Raw genomic sequence first — 20,251 nt, 5'->3', positions numbered from 1 at the left:
GCTCTTGGGTTGTGCTACAGTGCACAAAATGCACTTCCAGTTGGGGTCAAAACCCTTCCTTATACTGAGGACTGCCCAATACAACAATTTCTTTATGGAAGGGCTGCACGTAAAACTGAATGTGAGCCTTTCTTAGACCCTAAAAACCTTCTTCAGAGTCAGTAAAATAGAAAATGAACCAGTCTTTAAAGAGGTATTAAAATTTGCCTATATTTAGGGTAAGCCTCATATCTAAGGTAAAATAGCTATACCATACAATTTATAGTTTAACCAAGTTTCAGCAATGCTTGGCATCAGTTTGTACATTTAATTTATAACACCAATACATTTTATTTAAACTTCTAAAAATTCTTTTGCCCCAAAATTTTTCTTTTCCTAGCACGTGGAAAACACATCTCCAATAGAAAGCTCACCAACTCTGGGAACGACACAGGTGGTAATGCAGTATCTGGTATTTGCTGGATCACTGACAACATGGGGCATGATGGGACATGAACAAACAACAAGGAGATGCCAGGAGGCTTTCCCTAAGGAAGGAATAGACTTCATCATTTGACATTAATTTTGCACTCAGGGACTCTTAATTAGAAGAGTAGGGTCAGAAACCACAGCACTGAATTGGGGAGGGGATGGAAAAGTGGGAGTCAATTGCCATTCCAGCTTTCCTTTGTGTTGCATGTTTATCTTCTTACTGATTAAATTGCTCATTAGCAGTTGTGTGCCCAGGGTTCTTCAACCTGGAAGCATGCTCCTGTCAGAGATATGGTATTCAGGGGAAAAACAAACATGGTTGCAGGTTGGGGGTGGGTGAAACTGAGTGTTGGAAAAAGTAGAAAACACCACCTACAAGTACAGTTTCTCCTTATCACTTATCTTTAATCTCTGGTTCTTTACTCATTGTTAATCCCATTTGTTAAGTGGGTTAGGAAAAGCATGGTAATAAATCTGTGATTGAAACATTGGTAATGTGCATCATACAGACCATACATCATTATGTATTTGCATTTTACAGATTTTGGTTGGGTGAAATTTCTTGGATCTTTACAGATACAACTTCTTTGTTACGTTAGACTTCTATTTGCAGGTATTAAATATGAAACAGCTCCAAACATGTCTTGAGTGGGTTTTTTTAAGTTTTTTTGAATACAGTTGCTAAACCCATGAACTATCTACTGCCATGTGTAAAGAGTCCTAGTAGTAAACCTGTGACTTCTGAGGTTCAAGGGCAGATACAATTCTATGAACTAAGCTATTCAGCATTATGAATCAACTAAAACAATTTTTCTGGTGTTCGATAATGCTGAAAACGTGTTCATTTTACTCAGGAGTAGATGAAGGAATTGGCACAACTTTGTAGTTAATGTATGCTGAGCAGAATTAAAATGACAGTGCTGGCACATGCTGTGACAGCAACTTAAACTATCGGTTTTGGAATGAAGTAGTACACATTCATCATCTGTGCTACTTCAGCTTGCTTCAATGTTTTATTTTATTCAGGACATAACAGAATTGAAAGGTTTAAGGTTCCAGTCGTAACAAGATACGTCCAGGCAGACCTGTCTGGATATCTCCATTTATGTTTCTCCTTCTGATGTAGGTAACAAGGAGGACTATATAGGGAACATATCCTGCATCTTCCTTTTCATTTTTTTGTAATCTTGCTTTTCTGTGTGCAAGGCACTGCTGGGGTTAGACAAACATCTGTTGGGAAAGACTTAAGCACAGTTGATCCTGCTTTAGGGCAGAAGGATGGAGTAGATGACCTCTTAAGGTCACACCTAGTCCCATTATCTTCCACTCTTTTTAAAGGCAGTAACACTACAGGGAAATGACACCACATGCTGTAGATAATCCCCCTGAGTAAAACCCAATCTACATGAAAATGTATTAGCAATCAGTAATACCTGCAGAGAGCGTGTATTTTCAGACAACCCATTCAATATGATCAACATAAAGCTATGACCCTAAAAGTTATTTTTTTAAAATACAGAAAAATAAAATGTGTTCTCTTTTGTGGTTACTTGATCTCTTTTCTTTGTAATATGAACTAGCTTGACATTATTAAGGGAAGAATTCATTCATATTTAAAACAAAACATGCAAATGACAAAGCATGAAAGAACATTAGAGTTCCTCATAGTTCGTGTAGAGCTTAGGGCAGAAAGGGTTATTTTGCTAGGAATAATTGCTGCACATAATTGATGATATGTTAAAAAAAAAGAAAATGTAGTCATGCAAAGACCTAGGTGCATATGTATCTTGAAATATGCAGGTGTCCCACTGCACTCTAGAGTTTTCAAAGGGAACTTTTCCCTTGTCTTAGAATTTAAGCACACAATTAAGGATTTGCAAGTTCAAGGTCTTTAACATACTGACCATACGAATGCTATTCTTCCAGTTACAACATCAAATAACGACGAGTTAAATCTTTGTATGTCTGAAGTGTTTGTTTTGCATAGATAATTACTGAGAAATTGCTGGTTTGGAAGCACATTGCAAACTTACTGATTAATTTTTAATACCTGTAGTTAACCTCTTCCACCTTCAGAATATAGTATGGCAAATTCAAATTATCCTGGAACAAATTAAGAGTACTGCCCAGTTACTAAGATGCTTATTAAGACAGCACTGCCTGGTTTGTGTTTAGGGTGTGAGTCTATAAAGGATGTTAAGAAATCGATGACTCACAGTGCATCTCCCATAAATAACTCCAGATTAAGAGCCATACCCAACCTACCAGCCATTAACACTTGGAAGTTGCTAGACAAAAGCTCTCTGACTGGTGTTTACTATCTTGGGGCCGGGGGCCCGGGGGGGGGGGGGGCGGGAAGAGGAAGTAGAGATGCCAAAAGATGTTGTCTGCTTGATAAACAAGAAAAGGTGATCCAACAACAGTAAAATCGTAGGTAATTTAAAATTTCCCTTTCTTATTCCTTTGCTTTCCTTCTAAAACATGCAGTAGTTGTTGAAAGGACAGGCAGCCTCTCCAACCCAGTCACACTTGTGAAGGAAAAACACCAAGTGCTGAAGCCTATGAAACCCAGAGGTCACATGCGGTTACCATCCATACTGACGTAACTCAGAGCCTGAGAGATTTTATTCCCAGGAGTATAAGAGCCTGAAATCTGAGGATGAAATTAGAAAGCAGTGGAAGGGACAAATGCACAGCCAGCTCTGCAACTATGGCACACTTAGAGCTGCTTCTCAGATGCTTCTGTTCTTCTTCCCCTGACACATAAGAAATCAGTGTCTACATTTTGAGTTTACGCATTTGGACACACTGTACTGGAGGACTTGAGTTAACTTAAAAAATCCTGCACTTCAATGTGTCCCTAGGAGGTATTGAAAGTTAATTAGGAACATGGAAATAATTTCCACATTCCCTTTAAAAAACCAAAAAGTCCGTTTCAGAGGCAGAGCAAATCACTATTTGAACTTTTCAGTGTAAACAAACACACGAGAAATTCATCATTGCTAAAGGGCTGCTAACAGCAGCCAGCTTCCCCCACCCTCCCTGTATATCCAAGCTTTCAGGAAAAAGTGAAGCAGGAATAATGATCTATATGATCCTCCTGGGAACTGTCCTCCCCTTCTCTCCCTCACCCCCAATCACTTTTCACCTCCTTGTTCCATACGCAGAATAAAATGCAGGGCCTGCAGTATTTTAAGTACGACCAAACTAAATTATTCTAACATTTAAAAAGTAAGCTGTAGTACTGCTGCAGCAAGCAAACACGGACAGATCTTCAGTTCCAGTTCCACAGCCGGCTCCTGGTCTCCATCCGAGATATCCGGAGAGAGCCGGCAGGAAGCCCGGCACTGCACGGCCAGTCCCACAGGATGCGTGGCAGGTTCAGCCCGTCCTGCTGCAGGGGCTGTGCGGGTCCCGCAGGACCTGTGCGCAGCACTCCGGTTGGGAAAGCCGCCAAGCTCATCCAGGAAGAGTGCTTATTCCCCTGAACTACTTCTGGGTGTGTACCTTTTAAATTGCTGTATCTGCTTTTTCCTAAACCTGCGGGAAAAAATGCTTCTCTAGGGTAGAGTTGTCCAGCTAAGAATTCCCCGGGCGTTTTCCTCTCTGTGTGCGCCAGGAGAAAGGCATGACATCTCGCGCAGACACCGATGTTAGCAAGCCCAAGGCTTGCTAACTATTATAGTTCTTCAGCATTTTTATTTCACGTGGAAAGTTTGCAGATTAATTGCTGATGGTGTTACTTTTCAGCATACAGGACTAGTGAGAAACAGGTAAAAAAAATTGGACTGAAACAGAGTATTTTAAAGTAAGTCATAGATGTTTTGAATTCCAAAACATAAGAATTTAAAAGTGACTGAAACAATTGCTGAGAATTGGTGGAGGACGGAAGAAAGCCACCCAGAAGACTGGAAAAAAGCAGACGCCGTGGTTTTCCACAGAGGGATACTCCATCCGCAGACGGCAGGTCATACACTCTTAAGACTGAGGGAGTTCACTTCAGGGTGGAAAAGATGCGTTCAAAGCAGCATACGGGAGCGAGTTAAAAATAAACAGCCTGGAATCTGAAACTTCAAAGATTTTCCGTTTATTGTCTTCATTTCTGTTTTGGCAGGATATAACTTAGAAGCCACCCAAAACAGGCATGTGCCAGCAGTTTCAGGGGTAAGGCTAAATAAAAAGCAATTGCCAGAGCTTCTGCCCATCTAATATGTTTCCTGAAACAAGAATCTTATGAATCCGTTCAAGCTGACTCATCCGTGTAACATTCATCTCACAAGAGTCATAATTTTGCATGCTGAAGTGTAAAGCTGTTTTAGCCAGCTAGAATAGAAGTCTAAGTGTTCTGGGTACTCCCATTTTGAAAAGGAACCCCTAAAGAACTGCAGCTATGTAATGTTTGAGCAACATATTTTAAAAAAGGCAAATTAGTCATGAAACTGTGTAGAAATACCTATGCTAATATTTAAAAAAAAAAAAGCAAGACTGCATTTGCTGCAGCCAAACCACAAATATTCAAAACCCAAGATAAAAGACCCCACCCCACAGTCTCCATTACTACTGCTGGCCCGTTCTAACACCAGTCGGGACAGCTTAACGTGCTGGGTGCGTGACAGCAGAGTCTTGCATTCATTAGCTGTAGTACTCAGTCTATTGTTTCAAACCACACCAGTGTGTACTACTTGCTTCTATCAGTTAAGACAGCCAAAACCAGCCCAAAAGGCCACATGCAAGAATTGCTGACATTAATGTAAACAACCACACGCCGCACCTCAGCTCCAGTGTTTGTTATTTTTACATTCATGCTTAGTGCTCCTCTACCTGCTTAACAGCTGGAGCCTGAACTTGCGCCTGCACTAAAATCCAGACCCACAGAGAGAAAACTACCTGGCCCACTTCCTTGTTGGACAACTTCTGGCTTCAAATCAGACTCTTATTAGCCAGTTACCTATACCACCACTAGAGTAGGAAGAAGAAAGGCACTTACTACTTTGAGATTACAAAATAAATACTTTGAAAAACTGCACAATGCTGTCGAGAGAAACTAGAAGCTTGAGGATACATGTAAAAAAAACTCATCCAAGGAGGAGCTGTTTTATGTGTAGACCTGGTGCTAGATGTGACGCCACGTTAGAAGATAAATAGTCATACATGTCTAGGAAAGATGTATAACTTTTCATCACTTTAAACTTCATGTTTAAAATACCTTTATTGTTCTAAATTGGCTTTGCAGTCTTAGTCTTGCTCAGACTTTATTATTTCCAGTAAATAATTAAGATGTACTAGTGGTAGTCAGAAAATTAATAGTAAATATCTTCTTGTATGTGTACCGAAGTATGACAACTTATTGAACTGTAAGACCTCCATAACACAGCCAAACTATCCCTTCCAGAAAGTAAACTGCTTTTTCTTGGTAAGTCTTTTTCAATTATATCGCGTTTCTAAGTTTCCCTGAAGTTTCCCTGATGTGGTAAATTATGATCTTACTTAACACCTGCATTTGGACTTAAACCGCCACAAACTGTTGCATGACATCAATAATTTCTGAATAGAATAGAATAAAACAGAATATTGGAAGGGACCTACAACAATCATCTAGTCCAACTTCCTGACCACTTCAGGGCTGACCAAAAGTTAAAGCCATGTTATTAAGGGCATTGTCCAAATGCCTCTTAAACATGGACAGGCTTGGCGCATCAACCACCTCTCTAGGAAGCCTGTTCCAGGGTTTGACCACCCTCTCAGTAAAGAAATGCATAATTTTCATAATTTCTTATTAAAAAAGCAAAAGAAGAATTTATTGCCTGGGTTAGCATTAACTTAGGAGCATTTGAAATATTTTACTTGGCTACTGTTTGTTCTTGTTTTTCATTTCTCAGGTTTACATCTTTCAAAGACAGTGGCAATCAGAAATGGTAGGCAGGGATGGTGGAAACAGAAAAAGGCCCAAATCACACATGCACCCCTTGAAAAGGATGTGGCCAATCTGTTTGCAGTGAATTCTCGCATCTTAAAGATTAAGTTCATTCAAACACTTAAAAAGGTGGCCACAGCCTAAAAATCCTACACATTTATCCGCAAGTTACTGCTACCCCTTCTAAGCTATACCTATCATTCTATCCCAGGTAACACTGATGATCAGGAAAGTATTCAGCCCTATGTTAAAATCATGCTGGCATTAGATAATTTCTTCACTGTAGCAGATGAAAATCCTAGTAGCATGGGAAAATTCAAGTATTCAAGTAAAAAGTATTAATGCTTCAGTCAGAATATTCCCTTTGGGATATTTAATAAAACCCAGATTATGTTACCTTCCGCCACTCTTAATAGCACTGAAGAATACCTTAACTCTGAAAGTGGTCCTATTTATTTAATCAGGTGAATTTTAAGACATTTAGATGAGTACAACGCTAGTAAGTATTAGCTGTGTTGGTACTTTTTAACAGAATTGTTATAGAGAGCTGAGCATGGCATTTTGCAATTGTTTACAATTAGACCTTACTTCACAATCATGTATGACTATGAAAGACTCTTCAATGTTTCTCTGTCTCAGATGAGAGTTTATTAGTATGAGCAAAAAGCATAGGAAGTTTAGGTCAAGGGTTATTACAACAGTTCAAGTCTTGTCTATAGTTATGCAGTAAGGTGAGAAAGTCAGTTTGGTAAACAGTAAGTAGCCTTGTTTTATCAGGTTATTTTGAAAACTGCATCATCAACATCATCCATCAGGATGACAGATTTTGAAAATCAGTTACACGAGAACCGAAACTTAACGAACAGCACCCAACTATCAAAAGCAGCAGGGCTTCAATTCTATTCACAGGAAGAAACTTCATTTCTTACCTTGTAGGTCCTGGAATGGATGGGGATATGCTCTCAGCCAGTTGCACAGCAGCAGGAAGAAGATGTGAGATGTCCTGACCTATAGATCTTTCTATGCTGTTTTCCTGAGGGCTCCTTTTCAAACCGTGCCCATTACCAGGAGGTTGGCTTAATTCTGAATCTTGTGGAGCGCTCTAGAATGAAAAAAGAACAATTTAAATAGCTACTGCTGTTTTGCAGAATCCATAAGCTTAAGGAGTTTTGTTCTGCACGCTGACGAACAACTTCTGTGGTAGATTTCACTGCTTTGATGAAACTTGCAGGTTCCAAAGCCAAGCCATTTTTTTTGTTAATGACAGAAAAACAGAAGGAAGTGGTTGAGCCAAAAATAAATACTAGGAAAAGAAGAGGGAGAGAAGTATGCAACAATAGTTCTAAAGCAGCCAGGACCTTTACTGACCAAAGGAGGGTATCATCTTCTCTTTTTCCAAGCCTGACAAATGCGTCCTTGCTAAGCAAGTTTAAAATGAGAAAGGATGCAAACAGGCTATGAACTTTGACACTCATAATATTAGCAGTATCTTTGGAGTCAAGTTAGAGATAAAACCAACATCAATCAAGACCCAGCACTTGAATCCAAGTCCAGATTCTTTCCCCCCTACTTCAACAAAGCTCAGAATGCCTCAACTGAAATGGAGGGCCTGATTCTTCACCATTCTGCCTTTCTATAATAATAGCTACAGAAAATGCTGCAGTATCTGTAATAACAGCTACAGAAATGATATTACAGAAATGTGGTAATGCTGCATCACCTCTTCTCAAAGGTAAGTATTTACCTGGGATCTTCATCCATGGAGACATGCCTCTACATGAGTGGGTTGTTTTGTTTTGTGTCTCTTTCAAACTACTGTTTTTGCTCCAGGGAGGAAGAGAGTCCTGTGCAAGTGCCAGAGATGTGACCCATGGTGTGCCTGCAAATCCCTGGGGTCCTACAACACGCCTATGGGGATGCTTACAACAGGTAGTGGCACCTTCCTGCTGAACTTTTTTTTGGCAGAAGTATCTTTAGAAGGCAAAGAAGAGCTGCTAAGAGCTGCTCTGAACAGTAGCTGAGTATGTTCTTCAAGTATAACAAAAGAACTGGAGAGAAACAATTAAATGTAAACAAAAATGACATCTGAATGAAGAAGCTCCATTTCAAATCCTCTGGCACATCAAGCAATACTGAAAGAGAAGGGAAACTGCTTCATCAGATCACCCTCAACATGCAGTCACTGTGGTTTTAATTCGTAACTGTAACGGTTAAAAGCCTAAGGCACACTTAACGTAAAGACACATAAGTGTTAAGTACTGATGACCAGTAGAGTCACATGAAAAACAAGAGCCACTTCAGAATAATATCATAGATGAAAAGCACAGTACGCAATTCCAACTAATCTCTTGGGTTTTTTTAGTCTCAATTTTTAGATTTATTTTGTTCTAGAAGTAGTCAATAAATTGCAGAAAGCTGTTATTTACAAAATTACACTTCTCTGTGTGAACATGGTGTGCTCTCACACAACCAAAGGCTTCTCGTGATCAGAGCCAGGAATGGGAGACACCCAGTGGACAAGAGAAGCCCACGTAATGAGCAATTGAAAAGGTCAGGACATACTGAAAATATAAAAAGACTTCCTTTAGACTTAAGGCAAATTTGATTAACTCTCATATCCTCTGCCTTTCCCTGGAGGAACCCCTTCACTACAGCTTTGTTTGCAGAAGCCTCCTTTATCACACCGCTTTCCGCTGGGATGACCAAGGGCTCTTGGTTTCATGATTATTAAGCACTTACCCAGCATGTGCTGACATCTGGCATTTGGAATATTTATCTAAGTATATATGTTGGCCCCAAAACCACAGTATATGGCAAAAAAATACTAGAACATCAAGATTTATACAAGGAAATTTGTTTCTTCCAGCCAGAAAAAAAAATTAAAACAGAGCTTAGTTTACTTACAGGGCTCTGTTTTGCTTTTGGTGCTATGCTTTGGGCAGCCTTGCTTTTGTTTGCATAAAAAAGTTGCACGGAGAATTTATTTCAGCATGCATAAATGTGTGCAGCGAGAAAGAACTACGAAAAAATGCATTATTAAATTAATTATCAGGAAAAAACCCCAACCAACCAAAACAGTGACTTCTGGGGCCATATGCGATCATGCTGGAGCATGTCCACGCCCCAGTCGCCACCCTCAGACCACCACTAAACCCCCACCCCAGAGCCTACCCCGCTTGCCAACTAGCATTTAGAAAATGCAGCAAGCCAAGGGGGCGGGTATTTGTATCTTGGCAGAAGAGGAACTCCTTCAACTAGATGGGCGCAACCCCACGGAGGGTCAGTCTTGAGAGCATGTGTTGGCCTTGATCTACCCAGGCAAGCAGGACAAGAGCAAGGCAGCGGGCTGGTAAAGTCACAACAAGCCACGTGACGCAGCTACGGTGCCACGCTCTTAGTCAATGTGTCATGTCTTACTGCGAGAGCTACAGTTGGGTCAGTCTGGGAGGTGGGCCACAAACGAATGCCTCACAGTAGCAGCCAAATGGAGAATAATTTTCAGGCCACTTGCAGACAAAAATTACCTCCTTTCCTTTCCCAACAGGGCAGGGAGGATAGGGAGAACCACATGAAGAACCCCAAGAAATTGGCCAATTTAGAAATTTGTCCACATGCCTCCAGCAGTTGGCAAAAGCAGTGAGAACTAATTCTTTGTTTTTGCTCCTTTCTACTACCACCAACTCAAATTTTCTTCAGCTGATTTGGGTGCTAGGCAGGAGGAATAGCTCACAGCTCTCTTCAGAAGATGAATAGCTGCATGTTTTGTCTCATTCTTCCAAAGCCTCCGTCATCTTCCATGGGAGAAAGGAATGCAGCAAAGAATGGTCATTAACCTACTGCACTCTTAGTACCCACACGTTGCTTCTAACTAACCCTCTCTTTCACAAGATCTGCCACTTAACTCAAAGGGCTCCTTTAGGTTACAATCCTCTGTTTTACTGACCTGCAGTCACCCTGCTTGTGGAGCCACAACGTAATAGAGATTGCACACAAACCTCTGAAGTAAAACTCCTTTCTGTGCAGAGAACCAGTATCCTTTGGATTGCCACCCAGAGCCATGAATCCCATGAGCCGCATGATAACCGCTATTTAACCAGCAACACCGGCTCAGCTGTGGCATTAGACAGAAACACTACTCATCAGCCTGCATAGAATAAATCCAATAGCACATTGCTACCAAAGCTGCCACAGCACTAACAAATACAAGGAGACCTAACTCGGTGGTTACATCTGCTACGTACTTAGAAGCCAGCAGTACAAGTGTTTCAGCACAATTTAAAACTGTAACATGGTGTTGGCATAATTTGTTGTTGTCTCTTGAGTCTAAAGCTTCACAGAACACCCTGTGGCCCGAATCAGTTTGGTAGAAGTTTGCTGGATTTTACTTTTACTATTCATTTGGCTATTCATATTTGGGGGGGGGAGACTGGTGGGGTTTTTTGATTATTTGATTTTTTTTGTTTTTAAATAGTTTTGTGCTTTCAGAGCTCTAATGTTTAAGAAGTTATAGTTCATCTCCCAGCCATCCCTCAGCAACTGTCATTGGCCATAGAAAAATCTGACTCTTGTTCTTCCAGTTCTGAATATGACCAAATTTAACATATATTAAAACAATCTTTGCAACATAGCTCCTATTGGAGCAGAGAGGAGTTTGAATTGTTGACACTCTTCTTTCTTTCCAGGCTTTGTCAAAAAGCAAGGTTGCCCTCTTAACCTAGTAAGGCAAGAGCGTACATGGCCAGGGAAGTATATTTTCAAAAGAAGCTCAAAGGAGAATGTTAACAGTAATCTAAAATAAATCTTAGTGTAGATATTTTGATGTAAAACTAATATTCCAAGATACATGAAAGCTTTGTATACTGGTCTTCTACATTTAATGTGTTAATCATTGTAGAAGAGCATGTTCTCTGAATCTAAGTCAGCCAGGAGAAAAACATAATTCAATTTCTCTATCAAGTTTTTCAAATTTAAGCTAGTTATGCAAATCAGGTGCTGAACTAGCTTTGCAGAGCATGCTTTTTCATTTTTAATTAATAACTGTGAAAAAAATTAGAAAGGCTATGTTTTGTTCAAAAATATCATCAGAAAGCTGCTGTTAAATAAATTACTTTTGAGGTTTCAACACATACAGCCTCTGAAGTGATTTACTACAGAAGCTTGCAGCTAAATTTGCTCTATATTAATTTCAAATGTAGCATACTCTTTTTTGAAACGGATTCTGAGATTATAAAAAGTTCCTTAATTGAAAGACTTGAAGAACTAATTACATTAAAAATCAGAATATACAGGGTCTCAGCAGTTTTTTCTTTAAGTCTAGGATAATTAAAAAAACCCAACAACAAACAAAGTTTGTCACAGAGAGTATACAAACAACAGAAGGAAAAGTAAACAGCCTATACTTTTTTCCTTTAAGCCAGCATACTATTTAAATGAATAAAACCAATTCTCCTGAAATATGAAATGTAATTTGCATTAAACCTTTCTGCAAGCATTGGACTTCGCAAGAACACAAAGTAAATCTACAAGATCACTTTATTTTGCTGATGACTTTGAACAGGAGCTTAAAAGTTAAAAAAAAAAAAAAAGAGAACTCCATTAACGCTGTAGCCAAAAGGATTATGTGCGCTGCTGTACTCTGGCTAAAGTTATCATACCAGAAAGAAATTCCTTTAATGCTACATGGGAGCCTGTTCACAGCTCAGCTCCCAAAACACTGACTCTCCCCTCCCGAGTCAAAGCCATAGCAACAGCATTAGGCACTGCCGCAGCCTTCTGCTGCAGTGATTCAAGCAGCCTCGTGTTTCTCAACAAGCCACCAGATTCCTGCTCACAAAGCACAAAATTCTGGTTTTAAAACCTAGCATTCACACTCAGAGCCCTCCAAATAAGTGAACTTCCTTTGATCCCCCTTTCTCTCAATAAAAGTTGCTTCCTTTTACATCTGCCCTCTGCAGCATTCCTCCATTAAACACACATCCATTTATAGCAGTTGCTGGAACATGCCATAGCTCTGACTAGCTGAAAGTAATCTTTAAAGAGTTACGTTAAGTTTCCATTCCCACTAACTCCCTCCGGTTATTGGAGGGGGAAGCTGGAACAAGCCTTTACAAGTCTCAATCAATAAACCAGAACTTACCTTTTATTTTTCTCCATGTCCTTCATTACAATCTTTTTTTTTTTTTTTTTTAATAGGGTTTTTTAAAGTCTACCTGCTGGAATTGTTGGTTGTTCGCTCCCAGCCACCACCTCCTCTGTGGGGACGGGATCAGGCAGCAGCGGCGCAGGTGAACGCCGGGACACAGAGCAAAGGTCGGCCCTGCGGCTCCCGGGCTCTGGTTTCAGGATCAACCGCCAAGCTGACCGCATCGGAGGACGGACACACGGTCCCTGTTAGGGACAGCGGGCCACACATGTCCTCAGCCAAACACCTGGCACACGTGTGGCTGAGCAGGCTGGCATCAGGCAGAAGAGCGTGCACATGGCGCTCTTTGGAAGGGTCTCACTGCAATGCTTTGCAGCAGTCGCTCATTGCACTGCAGGACCAGCTGCAGAGAAAGGGAGTGAGAAGTTGTTCACCTGCAGCCTTAATCAATGGGCTGGTCGTCGTTATTTTTGTTGTACTTTAGCATTAAATCCATTCCTTCAAAATGGAACCGAGATGCCAGAAAATGGCTTGCTGTGGTTCTTAAAACAATCACGTTAACATAACAGTTCATGAATGAGTCTGCCTAATACCTGGTACCTCCTAGAAATCAGTACCAATGAAATATTAATAACCCAGACTATGTCAGAAAAGTGGACAGAAGAAAGGTTTTCAAGGTTACATTTTTCTAAAAATGGAATTGCACAGCTCACATGGTTGGGAAATCATATTCTTAAAATGGCTGTTGCAATTTTTTAAAGACCGAGCAGGTTTTAGGAGCTATCTTTTTGCTCTTCTGGCTTTTTTTTCTTGATGTTCTGCAGGTGCAGCACCTGAGTAGTAAATTAGATTTTTCAGTCTCTGTATCCTTGGAGAACCATTTTTTCTCCGTTGTTTGGAGAAATAGTACCAAAATAGATAAAAAATAGATAATGAGTGGATATTGCTTTAACAACCAGAACTTTTCACTCAAATCAGCAAACATTGGTCAGCAAAAACTACTGATCACGGGACAGTAACAAATTGGTACCTGACATACTGGGCCAAGCTTGAACTCCACGTAACAGTTAAGATCTGGAGAATTACACTAAAACTTCATTCTGTCACATCACAAGGGAACTGAATTCTGACTTTAATAAAGAACTTGTGTAGAAATCTGCGTTATTCAGCGCCTGCCCCTTGTTGAGAGTGGCTGGAGTACACCAGTTTAGAGAGGGGGATGACCATCACGACCACTTCTTAGTTTTTTTCCCAAACACCATGACTACTTAATTAGTTGGATATAATTATGACATGATCAGATGCAAAAAGCAGACCCTTTCCTTAAGGGAGATTCCACATAGAATTTCGCAATTACAGTAGATTTTTTTCTTTAATCATTAATAGTGTCATTTGCTATTGCTTCTGGCTTAGTTTATTTGTCTCTCGCAGGAGTAGAATTTTAAGTTCATGCCTTTTCTAATTAAAATCCTCAAAGGGACAAGAATGCAAAAATTGGCATTTGGTGAAAGTCTCATTTAATCTGGTTCTTACAACTACAAGAAGCAAAGTGTGATACGGTATTTGAAAAATTCTGGTTACCACATTCTATTTTAAGTACCTACGACCTTTCCTTAGAGATAAAGGGTTGCTTTCCCTCATGAGAAATACCTACTGAAATTACTGTGGCTGCGAACGTAAAAATAAACACTGGTGTGTGTGTGTATTTATATATAGTCACCATCTTATCCTCGGTTTAGCATTCTTCACAGAATATACAACTTCCTCTCAGGTACAGCAAGAGTAATTCAAACCTTCAGGCTTCATTGTTCATGTTTATGACCCTTCCAATCCACTGAGGGCACTAAACTGTTTATCTTCAGATCCTTGTAATGTCAACAGAAGTGTCTCCTCAACAACTCACTGCTATGTTTAAGCCTTAGTCTGAACGTACATAGCATGAGTCTGCACTGGGCTAAATGAGGCATAATAGGCTTCATGATTCTTCCTAACCTACTTTCCATCTGTTTATGTGATCTATGGTCAGTAGGCAAAGCAAAATTAGTGGTTATCCTTGTAACTCCACCAGTCTTGCAGCAGCTTCTTATTTTCCTTTGTTCCTTTCTTGACAGTTGGATGAAGGCCTGATGAGTACCTACATTATCTTCTTAAGGATGGCAGGTGTTATGAAATATAGGAGGAGAGAGAGAATAAAGTTGATGATCTTGGGGAAAAAATCTTCATCCCATTACTTGCAATTTTCAGTCAATATAATTTTAGCTAAAGCAGCCTTCTGATGAGTAGTTCTTAGCAGCCTAACAATAAGACACTTGAGAAGATGCTGTAAGATTTGTATGAAGTACTATTGGAAAAATCATCTCCAAGTTGAGTTCTAAACTTGGTTGTGCTCCCCAGCTGATAGTGTTTGCTTGCCTAGTAATTTCTAACTACCCATAGCTGTGGAAAATGTAGATCCAACATTTTCACACTACTTCTAAATGGAGAAATGTAGTAAATAATTATAGAGGTTCTTTATAAATATAAAATGTTTCCTTTTAATCTGTACCCATAAATATACATTGCCCATTAGAAGTGGTGGTGGCTTTACAGATGTGAAGAAAGCTTTAACTATTAATTCAGAAGAGAAGGAATAGTCTTCCAACTTCCTTTTCACTACGCTTTCAAATTAAGAACCCCGTCGCAACTTTGAATCTTTACTCTTCTTTTGTCCCCTCTCCTTCATTCACAGGGAAGATGAGAACAAGTGTATTAATTATTAATTGCAGTGAGAAGTGTCCCAGAATTTGCTTGCATTTGCATAAATGCATGTATAATTCTCTGAAAACAGACAATGTTCTTTTTGTGTCAATTCAAACAAATACTCGGCATTACTCACCAAAAAATATTGGACCAGTAATAATTATCATTGGAAGTCATATTGGAAGTAATATATTGGAAGTAAGAATTGATGAATATGGTAACTGGAGGTATGCTAGAACTACGTCAGCATCAGTAATGGGCATACGGGCTTGTAGCCAGCTGCTGTCAACACCCCACCATAGGCAAATGTTGTCTGAAAGGATATGCAACAAGTTCTGCTGTCCTGTGTGCTCATGATGTGCCATGGATGAAATGGAAGGAAGAATGAAATAAAATCATAATGTAGAGAGTAAAAGTGGTGCATCCTGGTGGACACAACAAATTCAAAGACAAGCCCGTGTAGGGTAATAGCGTACTCCATTAAAATGCTACAGGCAAAATTATTATGCAGAAAATTGGGAACGTATTTTTGTTCCCAATTTAATATAAACAACAGAATGTATACAGATGTTATTGCACTATTCCAAAAATATGTAAACACACAGTATGAGCACCAGAGCTCAGAGGAATTTGCCCAGTTATCATCTGTGGGAATGGAGACTGAAGGCTGGGAAGCTGCTGATGTGCCCAGTGCATTCTCTGCTCATCCCCATAATACTGGGATTTGAAAGAACCATGCCAGTAGCACCATCAATTCGCATAGGCATAAGGAAGTTGAAATATGGGAAAAGTACTAATGAAGAATATTAACTGCAGAATGTGCAGCAGTCAGATTTGTTCATAACAATTAAATGGAGAAATTCTAGCAGGAACACAGCATGACACTTCAGACAAACAAATAGACTCTTCAGAAGTTACGGCCCCTCTAGCAAGTATGCATGTGTTGCCTATCTTACACATTTCACAGTAGAAAACAAACAAGAACAAAAAAAGATACCACACATTAAGATATATGTTTAAAGAGAAATGGACAATAACACAGATGTGGAATAACCAGCTTTGCTTGGCTATTTACTTATTCAGAAAACAAAGAAGAAGAAAGGATAAAGCAAAATGTATAGAAATAACTTATGTGGTAACTGACTTTGAAATTCCCTCTTCAACTGTGGGGCAAAATACATGCTGCTAGAATTTCAATTCAGCAGCAGTTTTCACCTTCAAAGAGCTTTAGAATTACTTGGTAACTTTGACTTTCCCATAATCACGAGAAAGCCTGTGAAAGATAACAGCTCTCCTCTTCATAACTGTGAGTGGCAAGAATTAAAAACGAGTTAGAATTATTACATATTAGAAAATCCAGCCTATTCAAGCTTTAGAAAATTTTGTGCTCATGTTTCCAATGATAGAGAACTCCTTCTGTTCTTTACATCCTCCACCCACCCCTTTAAAATGAAAGCAAAGATGTCCTGGCAATAGCGTAAATCTAGCAGATGGGAGACCGTGATAAAAGAACAGTCACGAAAGTCAATAATAACCCTGTAACATGCAGTCACTTTGGGAGCAGGTCCCTGAGTTACCTGCACAAACCCCGGGTGCAGCATGGATCAGGCTGGGCTGCAGAGCTGGTACGCTGGGCTCACGCTCCTTCACGCAGACCACGTGCCTCACACTGCCAAACTTTTTAAATAGCAGATAGTTTTCTGGTCCTGGACAGCTTGGGTTTGTTTATAAGTAGGGCTTTATTAGTTGGCATCTGAGCCCAAACTATCAAGACTATCAGGGGCTGAGGAAGTGCACAGACACACCAGGCTCTACAAAACTATGAGCCTTTTCTTTTTATTACAGCCATGTAGATGATTTTTGAACATCTGGCTGTCTGGTAAAGTCAGGGAAAAGCCTGAAGACAGACCTTGCCATTCCTCTACACCATTGGATGCATTTGGATGGAAGAAGAAAGATGTCTGTAAAGGGCAGTGCAATGGCTGAGACCTTCTAGAGATCCATGAACTGTAGTACTTTTTGTAGCTTCCCATTAAAGAATACTTCCTTTGCTTCTCCCGTATTTTCTCTGCTAAAGGCTGGATCTCAAAGGTCAAACTGAGTCAAAATATCTGTTCTTCTTGGTTGCTTCTTTTTCAATTTAAACACATTTCTCTTCATGTGGAGTTTTGCTTTTCAAGGAAAATGCACCTTAAAAACATCTTACATTTAGTTCGACGTAAGCTCAACAAGCTGTGCCACTGAGAGAGACCCTTGTTTGGAAGCAAGCTTTGCCATTCTAATAGGGCAGGGCACAAACCTAAAATCTCTCAGCAGTTTGGACTTTGTGCACTGTTAGAGCAAAACAGAATGTGGTTAGTATATGTAAAATCACATTGTAAAATATACTGCTGGTCCCAGCCTTGTTTTTATCTATTTACTATTTTTGCTCATTTCTACTAAATTTAGATTATATTTTCCTCAAGACATATTGGGTATTTACTTTTTCTCTGAGTGCCTACTACGTTCTTCATAATAGCACATTTATTCCACAGATCTTCCCTCTTATTAAATGAGTTCTAAACTTAGCACAGGCTCTCCCGTCTTTAATGCAAACCACGTATACGGCTTCCAAATGACTCAGGTGAGAGCTAGAGCTGGGCAATGGTGTTCTCTAATAAATACATAAACAAAAACAACCACCATGTCAATTGGTAGTGAGTAGAAGAACAACATCCACTAAGCTATTTTAATTGTGTTAGAGTTGGAAGGAAAGTCAGCATGCAAAGAGGGTCAAATACAGGCTGTTTCTCTAAAGCATAGATTGCTACCAAACAAAAAATTTAAAAGAAACCAGATTTTTTTTTTACAACTTGCTGAAAACTTAACTGTAGCTGCCTTGCAAATTTGCAGTCAGTGTCAAAAAAACCCGAAAGCCAGAAGCAGATGCGTAAGAAAAAGCACAGCCAAGCCTGATGCTAACATTTTGAAATGCAAACCGTGCAAACCAGTTTCATCATCCACTGCCTGCTGTGTTCCTTGGCTTGGTGGTATAAGGATGACTGTATTTGCATTGGGAGCTTCTGACTAAAAAGGATGATATTTAAACATTTCAGTGACTATATGAATTTTGACTATTCATTAAGCAATACTTTTTCAATAACTGTCCAGCATATTAAGTGGCTTTTAAGATTTTATTACTCCTTCTTGTTTTTATGTCTGTTAGTGACTTTTAAAGCAATTTGTTTTTTTAGCGTTTATTTAGTTTTGCTTTCAGGTTTTGTTTGTTTGTTTTGATGGTTGGTTGGTTTTTTACAGTGTGAAATGGAGACCAGAAGCTTAATTTCCTTATTAGAAAAAAAGAGCTCGTTATTAAATTTCTTAATAAATTAAATAACTTTTAACTAAAGTCTTCTCAGCCTCAGGAGGACTCCTGAAGAAATGTATTTGACTTTCACAAACTTCCTAAGTGAAAGTTGTACACATTGGAGAAGAAATTCTCATTACTTAGTTACAGGAATTAACACCCTCTTCCCAAACCCTGAAAAAAGTTGGGACGAAATCTTGGGCTAATGATACAATGGGATCAGAACAACCAAGAATTATAGAAGATTTTTGTTCTAAAAAAACCTTTATGTTTTTAACTTGTAATACTGATTCCTTTGAGAGGGTCCACTTTGCAATGCACAAGTACAGCAGATCTGCTGAAGCGGAAGCAAAATGAATCCTAAGGCATTTTATCTTCTACCATAACATATGGAAAAAGAGAAGATGAAACACATTCTGGTATTTTAACTGTTGAAATTAAATGAATTAAAACTTTTATTCAAACTTACATCAGCATAGTAACTTCTAATGTAATTGTACACAACTAGCCATAGCATAGGGGTTCCCTTCATTTCAAGAATTTAAAAATAAATCATCAAACACCAAGATGCATTAACAAAGCACCCTTCTGAAACGGGTGTAAATTCCTGGATCAGCATACATACAGTAATTTCTGAACATGGAGAGGCTACTGTGTGTCAGGGCTCTGAAGGCACCAGAGGCATTGCCTGGCTCCCAGGGCCTCTCCCCACCCTGCCCACAGCCCAGGACCCCATTTCAGTTCCCCTCAGGATGTTATCCCCAGAGATGCCATAGGATGTTGGTCTCCTGCTCCACCACAGTCCTGCCCAGCCATCAGCCCCACTGAGCCGGGCTGACCCATGGGCTGACATCCTGGACCCATCTTGGCCTGTCTCTTTCTCCAGGGACATGCCTGATGCCTGGAGCTGGGGCTGCCCGTGGCTGCTCCCCAGCTGCCGCCGGCTGCCCTTCTCCCTGACTGGTGAGGTGGGATGAGCCAGCTCTGCCCACCCTATGGGTGACAGGAGTTCTCCATGACTCCTGTTCCCCAGGGAGCAACCACCAGCACGGTGCCCTGATGCTATGCAGCAGTGTCACCGCCAAAGAAAAAAACAAGCAAATGAAAAGTTGCCTTCAATTACCATTAATGACACTTAAATAGGAGTGTAACTGGGAGCGGAAGATAAATGTGGGGTAAGTGGCCTGTGAAACCAATTTCTGTAAGGTTTGCTGTAGGCTAGGAGGGAAGGAAAATCACACTGTCACACTCACCTGGTTTTCTGCACTACTGTTCTCATTGCCCATTTTGATGTTGACGTCCAGTATCACACAGTAATTAAAGAGATCACTGGAAGAAAAGAAAAAGCTCTAAGTCTTCAGTAAAAAAACAGCAAAAAACTCTGGAAATTTTGGAGGAATGTCATCTCAAGTCACCCTATCAATTGTCCCTCCTGACATTCAGTCTTAGAATGATTTTAAGTCATAAATCAGGGGAAAATAACTCCTAATACTTTTATTTCATAATGTCTCTCTGCTCTCTACCCTACACTGGCTCCACTTACGCTGAAAGACTCTCCTTGAAACTCAGCTTTGTTACTCTGTTTCCGGATTATCCCATGTCATTTGAGCAGAAAGGCCTTTTCCTTGCCAAAGTTACT

At 39.9% G+C, this 20,251-nt stretch overlaps 1 protein-coding gene across 1 annotated transcript in view; it reads right to left on the bottom strand.

Annotated features, from left to right (window-relative positions):
* The window catches only part of TACC2 (transforming acidic coiled-coil containing protein 2), a gene marked incomplete at both ends in the record, with an annotated part of 127,636 nt that extends 107,738 nt beyond the window's left edge, over window positions 1-19,898 (bottom strand). Inside the window, 3 exons of the mRNA XM_082002323.1 lie at window positions 7,315-7,487; window positions 18,273-18,332; window positions 19,866-19,898. Of these exons, the coding sequence (XP_081858449.1) occupies window positions 7,315-7,487; window positions 18,273-18,332; window positions 19,866-19,898 (266 nt within the window). The remainder of the gene's footprint in view (window positions 1-7,314; window positions 7,488-18,272; window positions 18,333-19,865) is intronic.
* Window positions 19,899-20,251: the final 353 nt, after the last annotated feature.

This window comes from Phaethon aethereus, assembly GCF_964289735.1.
Source record: "Phaethon aethereus genome assembly, chromosome: 7".
NCBI classification, from domain to species: Eukaryota; Metazoa; Chordata; class Aves; order Phaethontiformes; family Phaethontidae; genus Phaethon; species Phaethon aethereus.
Note: the sequence above shows the minus strand (reverse complement) of the source record. Positions and strands in the feature narration are given on the sequence as shown.